This window comes from Vipera berus, assembly GCF_964194415.1.
Source record: "Vipera berus genome assembly, chromosome: Z".
Lineage (NCBI taxonomy): Eukaryota > Metazoa > Chordata > Lepidosauria > Squamata > Viperidae > Vipera > Vipera berus.
The window spans coordinates 52,248,564-52,267,885 of NC_138205.1; the positions used below are offsets into that span (position 1 = coordinate 52,248,564).

General features: G+C 42.0%; 1 protein-coding gene across 1 annotated transcript in view; it reads left to right on the top strand.

Moving 5' to 3' along the window:
* Positions 1 to 8,174: 8,174 nt before the first annotated feature.
* LOC308678980 (transmembrane protein 106A-like) overlaps positions 8,175 to 19,322 on the top strand; it is a gene marked incomplete at its 5' end in the record, with an annotated part of 30,148 nt that continues 19,000 nt past the window's right edge. Inside the window, 8 exon segments of the mRNA XM_081346210.1 lie at positions 8,175 to 8,421; positions 8,749 to 8,812; positions 8,978 to 9,137; positions 12,592 to 12,682; positions 12,685 to 12,731; positions 13,322 to 13,365; positions 14,638 to 14,691; positions 15,155 to 15,434. Of these exon segments, the coding sequence (XP_081202336.1) occupies positions 8,175 to 8,421; positions 8,749 to 8,812; positions 8,978 to 9,137; positions 12,592 to 12,682; positions 12,685 to 12,731; positions 13,322 to 13,365; positions 14,638 to 14,691; positions 15,155 to 15,257 (810 nt within the window). The 3' untranslated portion in view covers positions 15,258 to 15,434.

Genomic DNA, 19,322 nt, shown 5'->3' on the forward strand with positions numbered 1-19,322 from the left:
CAGTCTGAATTTTTAAACAATCTTGAAAAAAATGTGAGCTAACTGTGTTTGCAGTATATATACCTGTAATAGCTGTTTTATTTTGAATATAAACTGAGTTGTTTCAAGTGTAGACAGAAATGATAAACAGAATCAATTATTTACTGTGTTTCATAAAATATGGAGGAGAAATTCAAACACAAATTATCTACTTAGCTAATGTTTTATTGTTGTGAGCTGCTCACAGTTGTGTTTAAGGTGGAAGGCCATATTTATATTATTTATATTTATTAAATATTTATACCGCCCTTCTCCCGAAGGACTCAGGGCGGTGTACAGGGCAATAAATATCAAAGTACGAAATACAAAAGTTAAAAAACATTAAATAATTATGCCTGCTATAATACATTAGTAAAAAATCCATGTTAAAACCCCAAACCCCATACCCATCAGACCAGGCCGGCTTGTTCAAATAAATAAGTTTTTAGATCACGTCGGAAGGAGCGAAGGTCGGGGGTCATCCAGAGCTCAACTGGTAAACGGTTCCACAGGTCTGGCGTGCCCACAGAGAACGCCCTCCCCCTGGGGGCCACCAGTCGACATTCCCTGACCAGTGGCACCCTGAGGAGGCCCTCTCTGTGGGAGTGCACTGGACAGAGAGAAGTTGACGCTGGCAGCAGGTGTTGCCGTAGGTAATCTGGACCCATGCCATGTAGGGCTTTATCGGTCATCACCAGAACCTTGAATTTCACCCGGAGGGCAACTGGAAGCCAATGCAGCTCACGGAGCAGAGGTGTAACATGGGAGTATCAGGAGACCCCCCAACACAACTCGCGCGGCTGCATTCTGCACCAGTTGAAGCCTCCAAATGGTCTTCAAGGGCAGCCCCATGTAGAGACCATTGCAGTAGTCTAAACAAGAGGTCACGAACGCATGAGTGACTGTACGCAAGACATCCCGGTCCAGATAGGGCCGCAACTGGTGCACCAGGGGAACCTGGGCGAAGGCCCCCCTAGTCACAGCTCATATATGATCTTCTAAGGAGAGCTGTGAATCTAGGAGGACCCCCAGGTTGTGAGCCCTATCTACGGGGGGTAATAACTCACCCCCCATAGTAAGAGGTGGAATAGTCTGAATTTCCCGAGAAGCCGGCACGCACAGCCACTCAGTCTTGTCAGGGTTGAGCCGAAGCCTGTTCCTCCCCATCCAGACCTGGACCGCCTCCAGGCACCGGGACATCACGTCAAGGGCATCACTGGGGTGGTTTGGAGTTGAAATGAAAAGCTGGGTATCAGCATACTGATGATACCCGACTCCAAAACCACGAATGATCTCACCCAGAGGCTTCATATAGATGTTGAACAGGAGAGGCGAGAGGACCGACCCCTGAGGAACTCCACAAACGAGAGGCCTCAAGGTCGACCTCTGCCCCCCTGCCAACACCGACTGCGAACGTCCCAGAAGGTAGGAGGAGAACCACTGAAAAACAGTGCCTCCCACTCCCAACCCCCTGAGACGCCGCAGCAAGATACCATGGTCGATGGTATCAAAAGCCGCTGAGAGGTCTAATAGAACTAGGACAGAGGAACAACCCCTGTCCCGAGCCCGCCAGAGATCATTCACTAGTGCGACCAATGCCGTCTCCATGCTGTACCCGGGCCTGAAACCCGATTGGTACGGGTCCAGAAAATCAGCTTCCTCCAGGAACAAAGGGAGCTGATGCGCCACCACGCTCTCAACAACCTTCGTGAGAAAGCGAAGGTTGGAGACCGGACGAAAGTTGTTTAATACAGCTGGGTCCAGGGCAGGCTTCTTGAGGAGGGGTCTCACCACCGCCTCCTTCAAGGTGGCAGGAAAACTGCCCTCACTCAAAGAAGCAGTTATCACTGCCTGGAGCCAGCCTCGTGTCCCATCCCGAGCCGCATAAACCAGCCAGGAGGGGCACGGGTCCAACAAACATGTGGTGGAGCTCAGCTTCCCCATGATCCTGTCCACGTCTTCAGGAGTCACAGGATCTAACTCCTCCCAGATAACATCAACAACTCTGCCCATGTCCTCATCGTCAGATTCTGCCCAGTCGGAGTCGAAACTGGTCCGGATCCGAGCAATTTTGTCCAACAAATGTTGACTAAACTCCTCGGCACGACCCTGCAAGGGCTCCTCCCTCACCTCCTGATTAAGGAGGGAGCGGGTCACCCTAAACAGGGCGGCCGGGCGATTATCTGCGGACGTGATGAGGGTAGCAAAGTGGTTAGACCTTGCCATCCTCATCGCCGTGAGATAAGATCTCGTGAAAGACCTTAGTCGCAATCGGTCGGATTCGGATCGGCTGGATCTCCAACAGCTCTCTAGGCCCCGTCTCCGACGCTTCATCTCCCAGAGCTCCATAGAAAACCATGGAGCCCACTGGGATCTGCACTGGGTCAAGGGCCGCATGGGTACAACTCGGTCGAGTGCCTCCGTGGCTGCCTTTTCCCAGGCTTCCACTAGGGCATCGGCCGAGCTGTGAGCAAAAGAAGCAGGTGGGGACCCAAGCACCGCCTGGAACTGCTCAGGGTCCATTAAGTGCCTAGGGTGGAACCATCTCGTTGGTTCAACAACCCCACGACGGGGAGTGGCAGAACGGAAGACCAACCGCAGGAGATGATGATCGGTCCATGACAGGGGCATAACAATTGGGGAACCCCCACCCAGATCATCTAACCACCGTCCAGATAGAAAAACCAAATCGAGAGTGTGACCCCCCCATGAGTTGGACCCTGAATAACTTGCATCAGGTCCATGGCCGTCATGGAAGCCATGAACTCCCGAGCTAACTCAGATGATCCCCCAGGGATGGTAGATTGAAGTCACCCAGAATCATAAATTTGGGGAATTCAATCACCAACCCTGAGAGGATGTCGAGAAGCTCAGGCAGGGCTGCTGCTATGCGACTAGGCGAAAAGTACACCAGCAGCAAGCCCAACTGAGCCCTAGGGCCACATCTCAGGAGGAGAGACTCACACCCGGCTATTTGGACAATGGTGGCCTCCCGCGGACATAAAGTCTCCCTCACGACTACCACCACTCCTCCGCCCCTACCGTGAGCCCGAGGCCGGTGCAGCACCTGCAAACCCAATGGGCAAAGATCAACCAGAGGGACACCACCCTCTGGGCCCAACCAGGTCTCCGTAATGCAAGCCAGGTCCGCATGCTCCTCCTCAACTAGATCACGTATGAGAGGAGCCTTATTGACTATGGACCTGGCATTAAAATACACAAGCCTGAGCTCAGGTGGCTGCCCATGAAAAACTTAAATAAACAAACAAAACCTTGAAGATGGGGCAGCTTATAAATTTTATAAACAAACAAACCTAAATTTGGGATCAACTAAAAAGCATAAAATAGAGTACATGTTTCAAATTCATCAATCCTTTGTCAATGGGATAATAGGAAAATGAAAAGTCCAGAAATTAAGTCATATGCTTGTCATGAAGTAATTAAAAATTAATTTCACAAAAGAAATGGTGGGGCTGAATTCAGTAGATGATGGCAATATTAGTGTAAGGTTACAGCTAGCATTCAGGAACAAAATAAATGTTTCCTCTGAAATAATTCAAAGCCATTTAGTTTTAAGACTGTTTTGTGACATGAGTGAAGTCCACAAGCTTCTGACCTGGCAGAAAGTACAATTTAGAAAAATTACAGTTTTTGTATCAGCAGAAATGGAACATAATATAATAATAATAATAATAATAATAATAATAATAATAATAATAATAATAATAATAATAATAATAATAATAATAAGAAGAAGAAGAAGAAGAATTTTATTCATTAGGTTCATTAGGTTACAAACAGTCAAACTAAATTCTATCTATCTAGAGTTGCAAAGAAACCACACTTCAGAAAAAGAGCCCTCTTAAATAGAAGAAAATTCATTTCCTTTGAATGTTAACTTTATCCTAGGAATCAATCAATTTTCCAGAAAGGTTGCCAGGCACAGTACAATGCAATTCATTACAACATAATTAAATAGTTAATATATAATTCTCTATATAAATGAATTCTGGGGAAAAATAATTGAAAGGGATTGTTTTTGCAAAGTGGGATAGATTCAGAAAAGAATCCTCTTGAAATAATTTGTATTTATTTGTGTTATTCAGTTTTTGCCAATATGTTTGAGTTAGAAGAATTTGTTGGAGCCATGCTTACCAAGTTTCCTTCTGGTATAAAACCAGTTTCCTATTTTTTTGAATGCAGGCAGTAGAGCTAAATTTTTATCCCATTCAAAAGAATTTTTTCTAGAAATTTGGGGAAATTTTTACACTATTATGTGCATTACAACAGGGCTTTTCAACCAGTGGTACGAGTACCACCTGTGGTACATTGGCACCTGGCAGGTGGTACGCGACCATCCTAGAAAAATGGTAGCGGGCGAGGGAAATGAGCTGAATCGGTGGCAGCATCACACAAGCCTGAGCAAGAGATGCCTGGAGCTGCAGGGCTGTGAGGTCTCAGTGGAAGCGCCAGGATCAGCGCTTCTTTGGGGTTATCAGGGCTCAGTGGAAGCGCCAGGATCAGCGCCAGGCTCCAGCTGGAGCTCGGCACTGATCCTGGCGCTTCTGAGCCCAGAAGAAGTGCCGATCAGCTGGAATGTTGCAACATCTCCAGGGTCTTGTGATTTATGTTCACATGCTTGGCAACTGATTCGTATTTATGATGGTCACAGTGTCCCAGGGTCATGTAAAGTGACCAAAACCTGCTGCAACCACCCAGTAGATGGGGGGAAGAATAAAAACCAAATACCTCCCACCCCACCCCACCCCACCCCCGCTGCCAATCCTCAACCGAAATGCTCACAACAATGAAAACCTCAGACAGGAGGAAGAGTGCCACCGGGCGGGCAGGCAGGTGGCTTGGGGGGCACTTTTTTCAGTGCCATTGTAACTGAACAGTCACTAAGCGAACTGTGGACTACCTGTACTTCATCATTTCCCCCCTTTTTTTGGTTATAAAGTTTTTGACACCTTGCTAGGCAACTGATGGTATTCGGATGTTGCCATATCCTAAAAGTGGTACAGTGGGTGAAAAGGTTGAAAAGCCCTGCATTACAACACCTTTTCTTGATTTTTCCACTCTCTTATCAACTTTGCTTCTGCAAAGTGTGGTGTAAATAAGGAACCAATCTTCATAGAGCAAATTTGAGTATCTGACAACGGCTGGGATTTTTATCCTTAGCAAATGCTACAAACTGTCCTAGCACTCCTGATGGATAGCCCAGCTGGAATCTTTTGGAGTGATTCTGAAATCTGTCTTTCTCTTCTGTAAATGCCATACCCACTTAAAGTTCCACCCAAGAAATTTTTCCCCAAAAAGCTGGATCCCCTGCCTTCTAACTGTTGAAAGAAGTGGTGCCTATAAAATAATAATACTTAGATCACGATCTATGTGGTCTAGCAGTATTTTTTTTAAAGCATAATAATAAAAGAACCTTTTCTGGAAAACGCAGGTGTTTTCTCCCTCCTCCTCAACTTTGTATTTCTGTGTGTGGACATCTTCAAGTCCATGTTGACTTCTGATAACTGCAGCTTTCTTAACAAGACTTGGGAAGTGATTTGTGATTCCCTTTTTCCTAGGGCTGAGTGTGTGTAACTTGCCCAAGGTCACCTAGCTGGTTTTATGCCCAATGCAGGACTAGAATTCATGTCTCCTGATTTTTAAGCCAATGCCTTAACCACTATGCCAAATTGGATTTCTTTTTTCTCATTAATGTATAGCAAATCTGAGACCAGTCTTAAGATTGGAGATGAATACTCACTTTTAAAAAGGTGAAGATGATTCAAGTATTCCTTCATTTCTTTTTAAGTTATTGCTATTTCTCATTGATACAACCAACCCTCAATCCAGAAAACCACTGGATAATTTTGGGTTAGTCACTTTCCTTCATATAACCTACCTCACAGGGTTGATGTTGTGGGGGAAAAATAGGATGGAATACTATACAGTTAGAACAATTAACCAGTGGAACAACCAGCCATTTGCCTGAAATAGTATAAGGTTTCCTGCCTGAGCAGGGGGTTGGACTAGATGATCTCCAAGGTCCCTTCCAACTTCTTCTTCTTCTTCTTCTTCTTCTTCTTCTTCTTCTTCTTCTTCTTCTTCTTCTTCTTCTTCTTCTTCTTCTTCTTCTTCTTCTTCTTCTTCTTCTTATTATTATTATTATTATTATTATTATTATTATTATTATTATTATTATTATTATTATTATTATTATTATTATTATTATTATTATTATTATTATTATTATTATCTGACCGAACACAGTTAAGATCCTTTTCTAGATCTTATCTTGTGGCAATGGAGGTGGCAAAGCGCGCTTACTTCACCACCCTCATTGCGTCCGCAGATAACTGCCCGGCCGCCCTGTTTAGAGTGGTCCGCTCCCTTTTAAATCAAGGGACGGGAGAGGACCCCTTATGAAGACGGGCCGAGGAATTTAGTAAATATCTGGTGGACAAAATTGCTCAGATTCGGGCTGGTCTGGACTCTGACTGGGCAGTATCTTATGAGAGGAAAACGATGAGTTTGGCCGAGAACATTTGGGAAGAGTTTGATCCTGTGACTCCGGATGATGTGGACAGGATCATGGGGAAATTAAGTGTCGCCACGTGCTTGTTGGACCCGTGTCCCTCCTGGCTGGTCTATGCGTCTCGGGAGGTTACACGAGGCTGGCTCCTAGCAGTTATCAATGCCTCACTGAGTGAAGGGTACTTCCCTGCCGCCTTGAAAGAGGCGGTGGTAAGGCCCCTCCTTAAGAAACCTGCATTGGATCCAGCTATTTTAAATAACTTTCGTCCTGTCTCCAACCTTCGCTTTCCTGCGAAGGTCGTTGAGAGCGTGGTGGCATGGCAGCTCCCTTTGGTCCTGGAGGAAACTGAGTATCTGGATCCGTACCAATCGGGTTTCAGGCCCGGGTATAGCACGGAGACGGCATTGGTCGCGCTGGTGAATGATCTCTGGCGGGCCCGAGATAGGGGTTATTCCTCTGTCCTGGTCCTATTAGATCTCTCAGCGGCTTTTGATACCATCGACCACGGTATCTTGCTGCGTCGTCTTGAGGAGTTGGGAGTGGGAGGCACCGTTCTGCGGTGATTCTCCTCCTACCTCTCAGGCCGTTCGCAGATGGTGTTGGCAGGGGGCAGAGGTCAACCCCTAGGCCCCTTAGTTGTGGGGTGCCTCAGGGGTCGGTGCTCTCGCCTCTCCTGTTCAACATCTATATGAAGCCACTGGGAGAGATCATCCGTGGCTTCGGGGTGAAATATCATCAATATGCTGATGATACCCAGCTTTTCATCTCCACCCCGAACCAACCCAGTGATGCCCTCGATGTGATGTCCTGTTGCCTGGAAGCGGTACAGATTTGGATGGGAAAGAACAGGCTCCGGCTCAACCCGGCCAAGACTGAGTGGCTTTACGTACCGAGATCTCGTTTAGTCCAAGAGGTTCCATCTTTGATTATAGGAGGAGAGATGTTACCTCCCGTTGATAGAGCACACAATCTAGGCGTCCTCCTAGATTCACAACTCAGTTTTGAAGATCATATTGGAGTCGTGGCTAGGGGGGCATTTGCCCAGATTCGCCTGGTACACCAGTTGCGCCCCTTTCTGGACCGAGATGCCCTATGTAGAGTCACCCACGCACTCGTTAAATCCCGTATAGACTACTACAATGCTCTCTACATGGGGCTGCCCTAATTATTATTATTATTATTATTATTATTATTATTATTATTATTATTATTATTATTATTATTATTATTACCATCTTGAGCCCCTGTATAAAAAGACAAGATATAAATCTATTTAATAAATTACATGAAAAACTATGATGTATTTAAATAAACAGTTCCTCATTTTTCAAAGTGTTTCTGCTCTTGAAACAATTATTTGAACTTAAAACACCTGCGTGCCACTGACAGGACTGAATTACGGTAGATTACCTAATTACATCAATTTTACTATTCCACTGATTGATAAACTCAGGCTGGATGTAGTTTATATATTAACAAAATTCCACAGTTAACTGAGCTTAAGACCAGAAAGCAGTAGCATTTTCACAATTCAGCATCACATAGTTGGATGCAATAAATTCCTGGGATGTGGGAGAAGCTTTAGAAGGGAAAGATATTACTGGAGAAATCACTGATTTTAAATATGCTTTTCAAGATTGTCTGTCCTAAACTCAGGAACGAAGTGTTGAAGAACCTGTTTACTAGAAAGGAGGCAGAAGAAAGCAAATCGATTGAGCAGAAAAATTCATATGCTGAGAATAAAGCATCCTGTTATGGCAGCATTAATGGAGCAGATGCTTCTGAGGTGTCTTGTGTTCCTTGCGGTAACCACACCAGTCGAGGTTTTGTCACTTGTCCTACTTGCCAAGGCACTGGAAGAATCCCCCGAGGTAGGTATATTTTCAAGACTTTGTTGATTGACATCTAGAGTTAAACCAGACCCCCTTCTGTTTTCTATATTGTTTAACCAAGGGATGCATTAACTGGGCTTAATAGTACTGGTCTATAAAGCTGCTTTGGCCTGATTAAGATTGCTGCAGACAGGCGGTTCTCATGTAGTTTCTTTGCAGTGAAAGTAGCCAAACCCGTATATCACGTTTTGCACATGGGGAGGCTTTTATTAAATTGACAGATTCTGGCAGTTTTGAATTTTCCTAAAGATTTGCTTTTCCAGACTATTCACTAATTTTCTCTCTCTTCTGCTGTCTTCCTTCTAGAGCAGGAGCAACAGCTAGTGGCTCTCATTCCATATGGAGACCAGTGGCTGAAGCCTAGACGGACGTAAGTACATCTTTTTCTGCTAAACAAGTTTTTCCTCATTTTTTCTTCAGCCTCTTCATAGTGGAGTTATCCCCATTTGTTAGACACTGCTATCTGTGATTGCTGTGTATGATGAGGTGGGATTTAATTCTGCTATCACTAACTGCCTGTGATCTGTTTTGGCAGGAAGCTGTATGTATTTCTCACAGTAGCCATTTGCCTGCTGACAACTTGTGTCATGATGTACTTCCTGTTCCCACGTTCAGTTGCTGTGCTCCCCTCAGGTCTCAATGCCTCCACCATCTCTTTTGACAATTCTACTTCCAGCATCATCCTGAATATGACTGTAAGTTCAAGGAACAGAGTGACAGAAGAGTGAGTTGGGGAGAGACATGGACCAGATTCATTATATGGATTTTTTAAAAAAAATTCATCTGAGATTGAATATAATTTGTGTGGTAGCTTTAAGAAGCAGGGAGAGAATATTGCAGGGCCGCTAACTGAAAAACGTGTCAATTTTTATCTGGAAGCCTCTCTTTTGTCCAGTTCTATAACATGCAGTTGCTCATTTTTCAGGGAAAGCTTAGAGGTAATTTTTGTCAGAAGATTATATTAAGAATGAACACTGGTGGGTAGAATAGTTGTTGGGATAAACTTTGTCCCCAAATTAAATCTTAATTCTTTAAAACAAAAAATAGATGACTAAATGAGATTAAAAGGAATAAACTTTAGTCAGTCCCAATTTCTATTAACCCAGAGGAAGTACTTCACTGGGTTTTCTGTGTGAGCATGGTTCAATTTCTTTTTAATCAAAACTTGAAACCTGTGAATAGATAGTGTCCAAAGAGAAGAAACATTATGTATCATAGTACAAGTTCCAAAAATCTTGTGTCTGGCCACATGGTCTCTTCTTTTTAAAGGCATTTCATAATGTTTTATCTTCAATATATTATGGCTTAATATAGCTTGTTTTTAAGGAGAAGACTTTTAAACTAAAATGAAATAAATGACCTAGTGCAATGTCTGAATTCAGCATATATGATCCGAGAAATAGATTATACATAAGGGGGAAAAAAGGATTTGTGTAGCTCTTGATAGTACATTCCAGAAGATATTTTTCAAGGCACAATAAAACAAATACATGGTTAATAAACATCAAGAATTTGTTGAATTCTTAGATCATGGCTAACAAACCTTCTGAAAAGGAAAATCTAAACATTTGCTCAGAATTTTTCTTGCAATCAAAACATAGGAAAGAAAAAAAACCTTCAGTGTTAGCAAGCAGTAATGCAATTTATTTTTTGCAGCCTTGAACAGCAGTATTTTTCTAAAAAGTAAATACTTTGAGTACTCCATATAATGGAGTCTAAAATAATATGCCAGAATGCAAAGAAATGTATTCATCCATAGAAAATGCCAATTTAATTCTTGCAGCCAAGATGATGCTCTTCAGATACTACAGATTATTTATTTATTTATTTATTTGTTTGTTTTTATAAACCGCCCTTCTCCCATCATCCCAAATTAGCACAACCTGTTGATTAGGAATAGAAAACTGTAGCCTAAAACATCTGAAGAGCTTTAAATGGCCTGTACCTGATGAAAATACCAGAATCTGAATATATATTTTAGGAAAGAAAAAATCCGTTCATTAAATTCATATTTTTCTTTTGGGGAAAAAGAAATTGAACTTAATTATTTTTATATATGGAATAAAATATAGTAAAGGTAAAGGTTCCCCCGCACATGCGTGCTATTCGTTTCCAACTCTAGGGGCCGGTGCTCATCTCCGTTTCAAAGCCGAAGAGCCAATTGTTGTCTGAGGACGTCTCCGTGGTCGGCATGACTAGACGCCAAAGATGCACGGAACGCTGTTACCTTCCCACCGTAGTGGTCCCTATTTTTCTACTTGCATTTTTACGTGCTTTCGAACTGCTAGGTTGGCAGAAGCTGGGACAAGTAACAGGCGCTCACTCTGTTACGCGGCACTTGGGATTTGACCTGCCAAACTGCCGACCTTCTGATCGACAAACTCAGCATCCTAACCCACTGAGCCACTACGTCCCTTTTTAAAATATAGTACATATCATCTATTACATTGGCAGACCAATCTTATTGAGTGTTTTCAATTATCAACCTATTTTTATCAATAGGTTAATTTGTGCAGTAAGCATACAATATATACTCTCCTTGTTTAGCAACCACAATACATTCCTTAATTCAGAAGGAAACAGAGCACTGAATATATGACAGAGAAAGGGAGGGAGAGGGACAAAGTGGGGGGAGAGAGAGCTGCTTTGAAGATCAATGGTTGTTGTTCTTTCATGCAGCAAACCCAATATTACTCTGGCACAGAAATTTGGTCATAATGCACACATTGGTTGGAAAAATTGTTATACCTGTCATGTTTGCAAACAGTTACTAAATGAGGCATTCGCTAAAACGTGTGCTATTTTATTTTATTTTTATTTTTATTCCATTTATATCCCGCCCTTCTCCGAAGACTCAGGGCGGCTTACAAGCTTAGCAGTAGCCTTCATTCTATGTATATGCCTGCTTATGAGGGCTTTCACACACACCCCCAAGCGGCATTATTACAAAGTCAGCTTAATTGCCCCCAACAATCTGGGTCCTCATTTTACCTACCTCGGAAGGATGGAAGGCTGAGTCAACCTTGAGCCTGGTGGGATGCGAACCCTCTTTTCCATTATTCCATGGTGCATGTATACTAAAGTTGAATCACTGGCTTCTAATAACTTCATAATGAAGTATATTGTTTAGTTATCTAAAATAATACCAGACCAAGTGTGCAAAGATGAAATTGCAGTTCCTATAAAGCTTTCTTTTCTCCCTCTATCTCTCACTGTTGTAACCTCTGCAGTCATATCATCAGCACAACTTGTACAGAAGCTCAACAGTATACCACACCCAAACATAAAAATGTATTTTGCAGATAAACATTCAAAGCAGCATTATGCTACCATAAATAAGCACTATATTATTTCATGTGTAGAAATGCTGATTGCAAATGAATGTTCTGAAGAACATGGAAGGATAGCAGCCTTCATCTCATGGATAAAATGAAATTGATCAAAAGGAAGCTGTTCTTGATTTAGTTTGGTTAGTGTTGATCTGTATCTAAGAGAAGCAGGGAATGCAAAAGCATCTGCCATGATCCACAGCTTGGAATAGCAGCACAATAATTCTTAGCAGTTGTCCTGCATGCACCAAATACAAAAACATGTCAATTCCATGTTCTGAATAGATTCTTGTATGTTAATAGAACTGGCTCCTGTGACTCTTAAAAAGATAGATTGAGCCAAATTAAAGAGTAATATATACAGTGAGTCATAGAAAAACCTTCATCCTGGGCCAACTTGCTACTTGTCCAGATCACTGTCACACAATCATTGTCTTCTTTCCTTTTGCATTCAGCCATTTATCCCCATAAAAGTAAATGACTATTTATCATAGATATGCTTTACTGTTTTAAGACATGAACCATGGGCTGCACAGCACTTCGGATTTGATTTCAAAAAGATGCTTGCATGATCTGGGGAAGAGAGTTGCAGATATGGACTGCATTTAAGCACCTGTGCACTTTTGAATTAAATCTGAAACTTTGCACAAACCTGGAAACCATACGTTTCATGTTTTCTATTATATCTTAAAAAGTAGTAGCAGCAGAGGCAGAATAGGGCCCTCTTAAGGGGAAAAGTTCAGGAGGATTCTTTTATGAAGGAGAACAATGTGTACCAATTTACAACTTTTTTCTCATCACCTATCCTCCTTCTCTTTAGAATATATTAAATGTGACAAACAACGATTTTTATCCTGTGTATGTGGCTCAGCTTGATATTGAAGTCTTGCATAAAACAGTGGTGATTGGGGAAAAACAGTGATGACTCGGTTGGATATCAAGCCTTTGCAGAGTGCCCAGGTGAGACTTGAAGGAATTTACTAATTTCTCTGCAGAACACAAACATAATAATAAACCTTTATTGTCAAAGTACAACATGTGTACATTGAGATTAGCTGAGCCTCCCCCCGTACTCTCTTCCCCCAATACTCAGTGACAACAAACCCACCATCCTACCACACCATGTGAACCAACTACACCACACACCGGCTTCCCAAGTCAATTCTGCATAAGTTCACAGAGATTATATCCCATTCAAAAGCCCAACAGCCCACGGATAAAAGCTATTTTTCAGCCTGTTGGTACAGCTGGCTATACTCCTATATCTCCTACCCGATGGTAGGAGAGTAAAGAGATACCATCCAGGGTGTGAGTCATCCCTGAGAATTTTCCTCACTCTTCCAAGGCAACGAGCCCTGGCGATGTCATCCAGTGGTGTCAGGGGACAGCCCACAATGTCTTGTGCTGTGCTCACTACCCTCTGTAATACTTTCTTGTCCGCAGCTGTCAGACCAGCATACCAAACCACAATACCATACGAGAGGACACTCTCTATAGTGTCCTCTCTATGAATACACTTTGCAGTAATTTTCTTTTTGATATATTTTTAGATCCTTTATAGCGTCTCTAGTACAATCATGGATACCAACACTTAGTAAGTATATCTCTAAGAAATGATTCTGCATTCTGCTGATTCATTTTAAAATAATGGTGTCAAAACTGAAATTTTACTTGTTTTGACAATTATTTATCTGTCTTTTAATCAACTAGTTGATAGATTTGTATGTTGCAGAACTAATGGAGAAGCTTTTAAAAATATTTGAAGGAAGGATATGCAGTTCTCCAGAATCTAGAGTTCTTTTCCTCCTCACTCGCACCATGGCAGCATTAAAATACTTGACACCTATGTATAAGTTGGCTGGAAATTATAAAAAACCTTTTTCACATTTGAATCCCTTCCTCCTCTTTGTTCCTCTTTGATGGATTTATATTTTCTTACTGAAGCATTGGTCCCTATTGGGGGATTACCTCTCTTTGTTTCTTGTCCCTATTGCTAGAAAAGCAAGCACATCTTCCCCTTGGTGTGTCTTTAAGGATATATTGATTCCATTGATACACTGATATATTTGATTTCAACTCTTGTACAGTACTTGATAGTTTCCCGTCTGATGTCTTCATGGGTCAAGTAAAAAAGCAAACATGGTTTTATCATTATTCTTAATACTTGAACTAAAAGGATAAGGAAAAACTTGTCATTTCACCTGATTAAAGGATAAGCGGTAAAAGAACTCCACCATTTCAGTGTGCCATCAAAAAGCTTGTAAAAACTCAAGCAAGTTTCACCAATTCATCCTTATTTCTGCCCCTTGGATATAAGGGGAAACTAGAAAACTCTAAACAAGTTCACTTGGTAAAAAAAAAAAGGTCCACCTTTAACCAATGCATTTGAATTGTTTAAAAGTGCCTAGCCTTTCACATTTCCACTGGTGAACTTACACAGACTAAAAAGTTCAGCCTTTCACCATTCCATAGTCCAGCAACCCAGGATGAAATAGTAGCTGAGGCTTTGTTGAGAATGATAAGCATTCCTGCCCTCAAGAGATATTAATGGCCTATCCTTGCCATAAGGCAACCTGATTGAGCAGATCAACCCTTAAGGATTTTTCTGGTTATTTTCCCAAGATACTTTGATTTATGGATTTCAAGGACTTGAACATACAAATTTCTGGGTGCAAAATATCTCTGTGCCATGGATCAAAACTTTCCATTAATATGGAATATACCCATTTCATCTGTAAAATCTGGAGAAACTAGTCTAATTTAATACACACCAGAAAGGAATACTAAAATAAAAAATGAATTATACTTAAGATGTGATTATGCATGTGCCATATATAAAAAGTAAAATTCCCCTTCATTATTTCAGCAAAATTTGCACATGGATCAAAATAAAAGTTCACAATGTTCTTCTGCATATACAGTAAGTCTGATTCTCTTTTCTAGAACTGTTTGGTTTGTTTTGTTTTCCCTTTATGATAGCTAACTCCTGGTCCAGTATTTGCATCTTCTAACCTAAAATGCTGATGGTTGGATGATTGGAGTAGGGCCAAATATGTCATCCTGCTCAAATGGAGACCATGCCTTTAATCAAGAGAATCTTCTCTAATTTAGATAGCTGTTTCACTCCTCTTGTTTGATCATTTCATCCTATCACTAATCAATGTAATTAATGTAATTTCTATTGTGCTCCTAGGAATTATATTACATTGGTTCTCTCAGTAATAACTAATAAGCTTCTGTAGTTAATTTTACATTCTCTATCTATCTCTTATCTCTCCCAAAATATACCAGCCTGGGATATAATTTATTGGTAGAGATAACAAGGAGGTATCATATTTATAAATATTTTATTACTATTGAATTCCTATTTTTCTCTCCCACAGAGGTACCCTGACTTGTTCCTATCTCTCTCATTCGGAGCAACTCTCCTTTGAAAAGTATCAGTATGTGGATTGCAGAGACGGTGTCCTACTGTCTTTATTCTAAAGTCTCATGGCTACAGTAGAGTCTTGGAGGAACTTCTTTTAGCTATGTCTTCAGTCCCCTTCAGTGAAATTGCAGTAGCATGAAGCTTCTGGAGATTTGTGGGAAGAAACTGAAGCTTTGATTTATTGCCAGTTCTACAAAACAGGAAGATGGCTATGGTACCACATTCCTTTTAAGGTAGCATGTAATAATGCTGATGGATTAGCTTCATTTTAAAAGAACAGCAGTCGGCACCTGAAATGCAGAGAATGGAATGCAAGGAGAACACGCTACCATAAGAGAGTTATACTTCATATTGGAATTTGAGTGGACTTAGGGTACAAATAAGACAATGTGTATTTAGATTCTTTCCTTTTAGCTTCTTTGAAATTGGAATTGACCATGGGCAAATTAAAAACTATTGACCAGGACTGTGAGATGGGTGCTTAATACTTTTTTTTAGGTATTAAAAACCAACCCTGCAGCCTCAGTCAATCAGAAGCAATAAAGTGAGCAAAAGAAAACTTTCAAAGATAAACCATTACAAAATATGTTCAACTGGACATATTTCTTGGTGAAATTCTACGAATAGGGAAGAATTTTTCTAGGTAACACAGCCTGCTTCTGTTTTTAATTCCTGATCTGCAACTTCTGTTTTAGTTTCATGGGCAATTACAGACTAGCAATGCCTCAGCCAGTGCTAAAGGGCCTAGCATGACAACTTAAATGTGTCCTACCAGATTCTTTACCAGTCTTTTTCAAACCTGTTCCCCAAAAGGAAGGAGATAACAGACAAGTTTGGGTTGTGGTTGGAAGTTTCAGGGAGAAAAGTGGGGAGTGGTCATAGCAAAGTTTCACACAGAGGCAGGCACTGTGGGTCTGTGACTCCAGAGAACTTTCATTACACTTTCAGAAGAGTTCCCAAAAGTAATCTTCACTGTATACTCTGGCAGAGTTTTCATCTCAGACGTGTGGTGTTGTGTCCTGCAGCACAGTTACAGAACAACATTTCTCCATGCAGTTTTCACTGTATTGTTACCACTGTTGTATATAGTCTAAAGACTAAAAGGGAAAATACAGCCCATTAAATCCTAATCCAACACCCACCCCATCATACCCAAAGCCAAACATTATAGTTAGAATATGTTGGAAGAAAAAACTCTGAAAGTGGAAAAGGCATCCCAGTTAGAGGAGAGGAACCGAAAGGTGGTGGGCCATAGAATCACAAAGAATCAAGATCCAGAGAATGCCAGAAGCCTTACAGAGAAGAACAGTAGATAAAGGAGAACTGTGATTCAAAACTAGTTCCATTAATATCCTACCTAAAGTTTCAACCCAGAAAATCCATTGAGCTCTACAGCACCAACTATCTCGTGCAGTGGTTAGAATGCAATATTCCTCACAGACTGAAGTTCGATCCCGACAGGGCTAAAGCTTTCCATCCGAGGTTGGTAAAATGAGGACCCAGATTGTTGGGGGCAATACGTTGACATTGTAAACTGCCCAGAGACTGCTGTAAAGCACTAATTTAATTTAATTTTAATTTCATTAGATTTCTATACCGCCCTTTCCTGAAGGACTCAGGGCGGTTTACAGGGTATTTAAAATCAGCAATACAAATACAAAAGTTAAAAAACAATTACCGGTTGAAACCCCGGTTAAAAAATTCTCAGCCTGGGCTGGAGAGCTCAAAGATCCAGGTCTTCAGGTCCCGGCGGAATGAACGAAGGTCAGGGGCAGTCCTCAGCTCCACGGGCAGCTGGTTCCAGAGGGCAGGTGCACCCACAGAGAAGGCCCTCCCCTTGGGTGTTATCCGCCGGCAGTCTTTTACCAGCGGGACCCTGAGGAGACCCTCCCTGTGTGAGCGCACTGGACGAAGGGAACTTGATGCTGGCAGCAGGTGTTCCCTCAAATATCCCGGACCCAAGCCATTTAGGGCTTTATAGGTCATCACCAGCACCTTGAATCTCACCCGGAGGGCAACCGGAAGCCAATGCAGCTTGCGGAGTAGAGGTGTTACATGGGAGTATCGGGAAGCCCCCATCACTACTCGCGTGGCCGCATTCTGCACCAGTTGAAGCCTCCGAGTGGTCCTCAAGGGCAGCCCCATGTAGAGGGCATTGCAGTAGTCTAAACGGGAGGTCACGAGCGCATGAGTGACTGTGCGTAGGGCATCTCGGTCCAGATAGGGTCGCAACTGGCGCACCAGGCGAACCTGGGCAAAAGCCCCCCTGGGGCAGTATATAATAATAATAATAATAATAATAATAATAATAATAATAATAATAATAATAATAATAATAATAATAATAATAATAATAATAATAATAATAATAATAATAATAATATTGGAAGGGACCTTGGAGGTCATCTAGTCCAGCCCCCTGCTAAGTCAGGAAACCCTATACCATTTCAGACAAATGGCTGTCCAGTCTCTTGTTAAAAACTTCCAGTGTTGGAGCATTCACCACTTCTGCAGGCAGGTTGTTCAAGTGGTTAGTTGTTCTAACTGTCAGGAAGTTTCTCCTTAGTTCTAGGTTGCTTCTCTCCTTGACTAGTTTCCATCCATTGCTTCTTGTCCTGCTTTCAGGTGCTTTGGAGAATAGCTTGACTCCCTCTTCTTTGTGGCAGCCCCTGAGATATTGGAACACTGCCATCATGTCACCCCTCACCCTTCTCTTAATTAAACTACACATACCCAATTCCAGCAACCGTTCCCTATATGTTTTAGCCTCCAGTCCCCCAATCATCTTTGTTGCTCTTCTCTGTACTCTTTCTAGAGTCTCGACATCTTTTTTTACATCGTGGTGACCAAAACTGGATGCAGTATTCCAGGTGTGGCCTTACCAAGGCATTGTAAAGTGCTATTAGTACTTCACGTGATCTTGATTTTATCCCTCTGTTAATGCAGCCTAGCACTGTGTTGGCTTTTTTGGCAGCTGCAGCACACTGCTGGCTCATATTTAAGGGATTGTCCACTAGGACTCCGAGATCTCTCTCACAGTTACTACTATCGAGCAAGGTACCACCTATACTATACCTGTGCATTTGATTTTTCCTGCCTAAATGTAGAACCTTACTTTTTTCACAATTGAATTTCATTTTGTTAGATAGTGCCCAGTGTTCGAGTCTGTCCAGATCCTTCTGTATCTTAAGCCTATCTTCTGGAGTATTGGCTATTCCTGCCAGCTTGGTGTCGTCTGCAAATTTGATGAGTTCCCCATCTATCCCCTCATCCAAATCATTGATGAAGATGTTGAAGAGCACTGGGCCCAGAACAGAGCCCTGGGGCACCCCACTACACACTTCCTTCCATGTAGATGCAGTTCCATTGAGGACCACACGCTGAGTACGGCCTGTCAGCCAGCTACGAATCCATCTGGTGGTGATGCTATCTAACCCACATTTTTCTATCTTATCAAGTAGTAGGTTGTGATCTACTTTATCAAATGCCTTACTGAAGTCCAAGTAAATTATATCTACAGCATTCCTCTGGTCCACTAGTTTTGTCACTTGGTCAAAGAATGTAATAAGATTTGTCTGGCATGATCTGTTTTTGACAAACCCATGTTGACTTTTAGTGATGACTTTGTTTGCATCAAGGTGTTCGCTGATTTGTTGTTTGATTATCTTTTCCAGAATCTTCCCAGGTATTGAGGTCAGGCTGATAGGTCTGTAGTTTCCTGGATCTATTTTTTCCCCTTTTTTGAAGATGGGAACTACATCAGCTCTCTTCCAGTCCTCTGGTAGTTCCCCAGTGTTCCAGGATCTTTGAAAAATATAGTTCAGTGGTTCTGAGATCACGTCTGCCAGTTCCTTGAGAACCTTGGGGTGTAATCCATATGGTCCTGGTGATTTGAACTCGCCTAGGCTGGACAGGTGCTCACTTACCATTTTCTTCCCTATCTTAACTTGCGTTTCTATTCTGTTTTTTATGGCACTGGTTTGGGTAGGTTGGACTGTTTTTTCCCTTTGTGTAAAGACAGATGCAAAAAACGAGTTAAATAGTTTTGCTTTCTCCCTGTTGCTTGTCACCTTCTTGCCACTTTCCCCCACTAATGGACCAATCATTTCCTTAACTTTTTT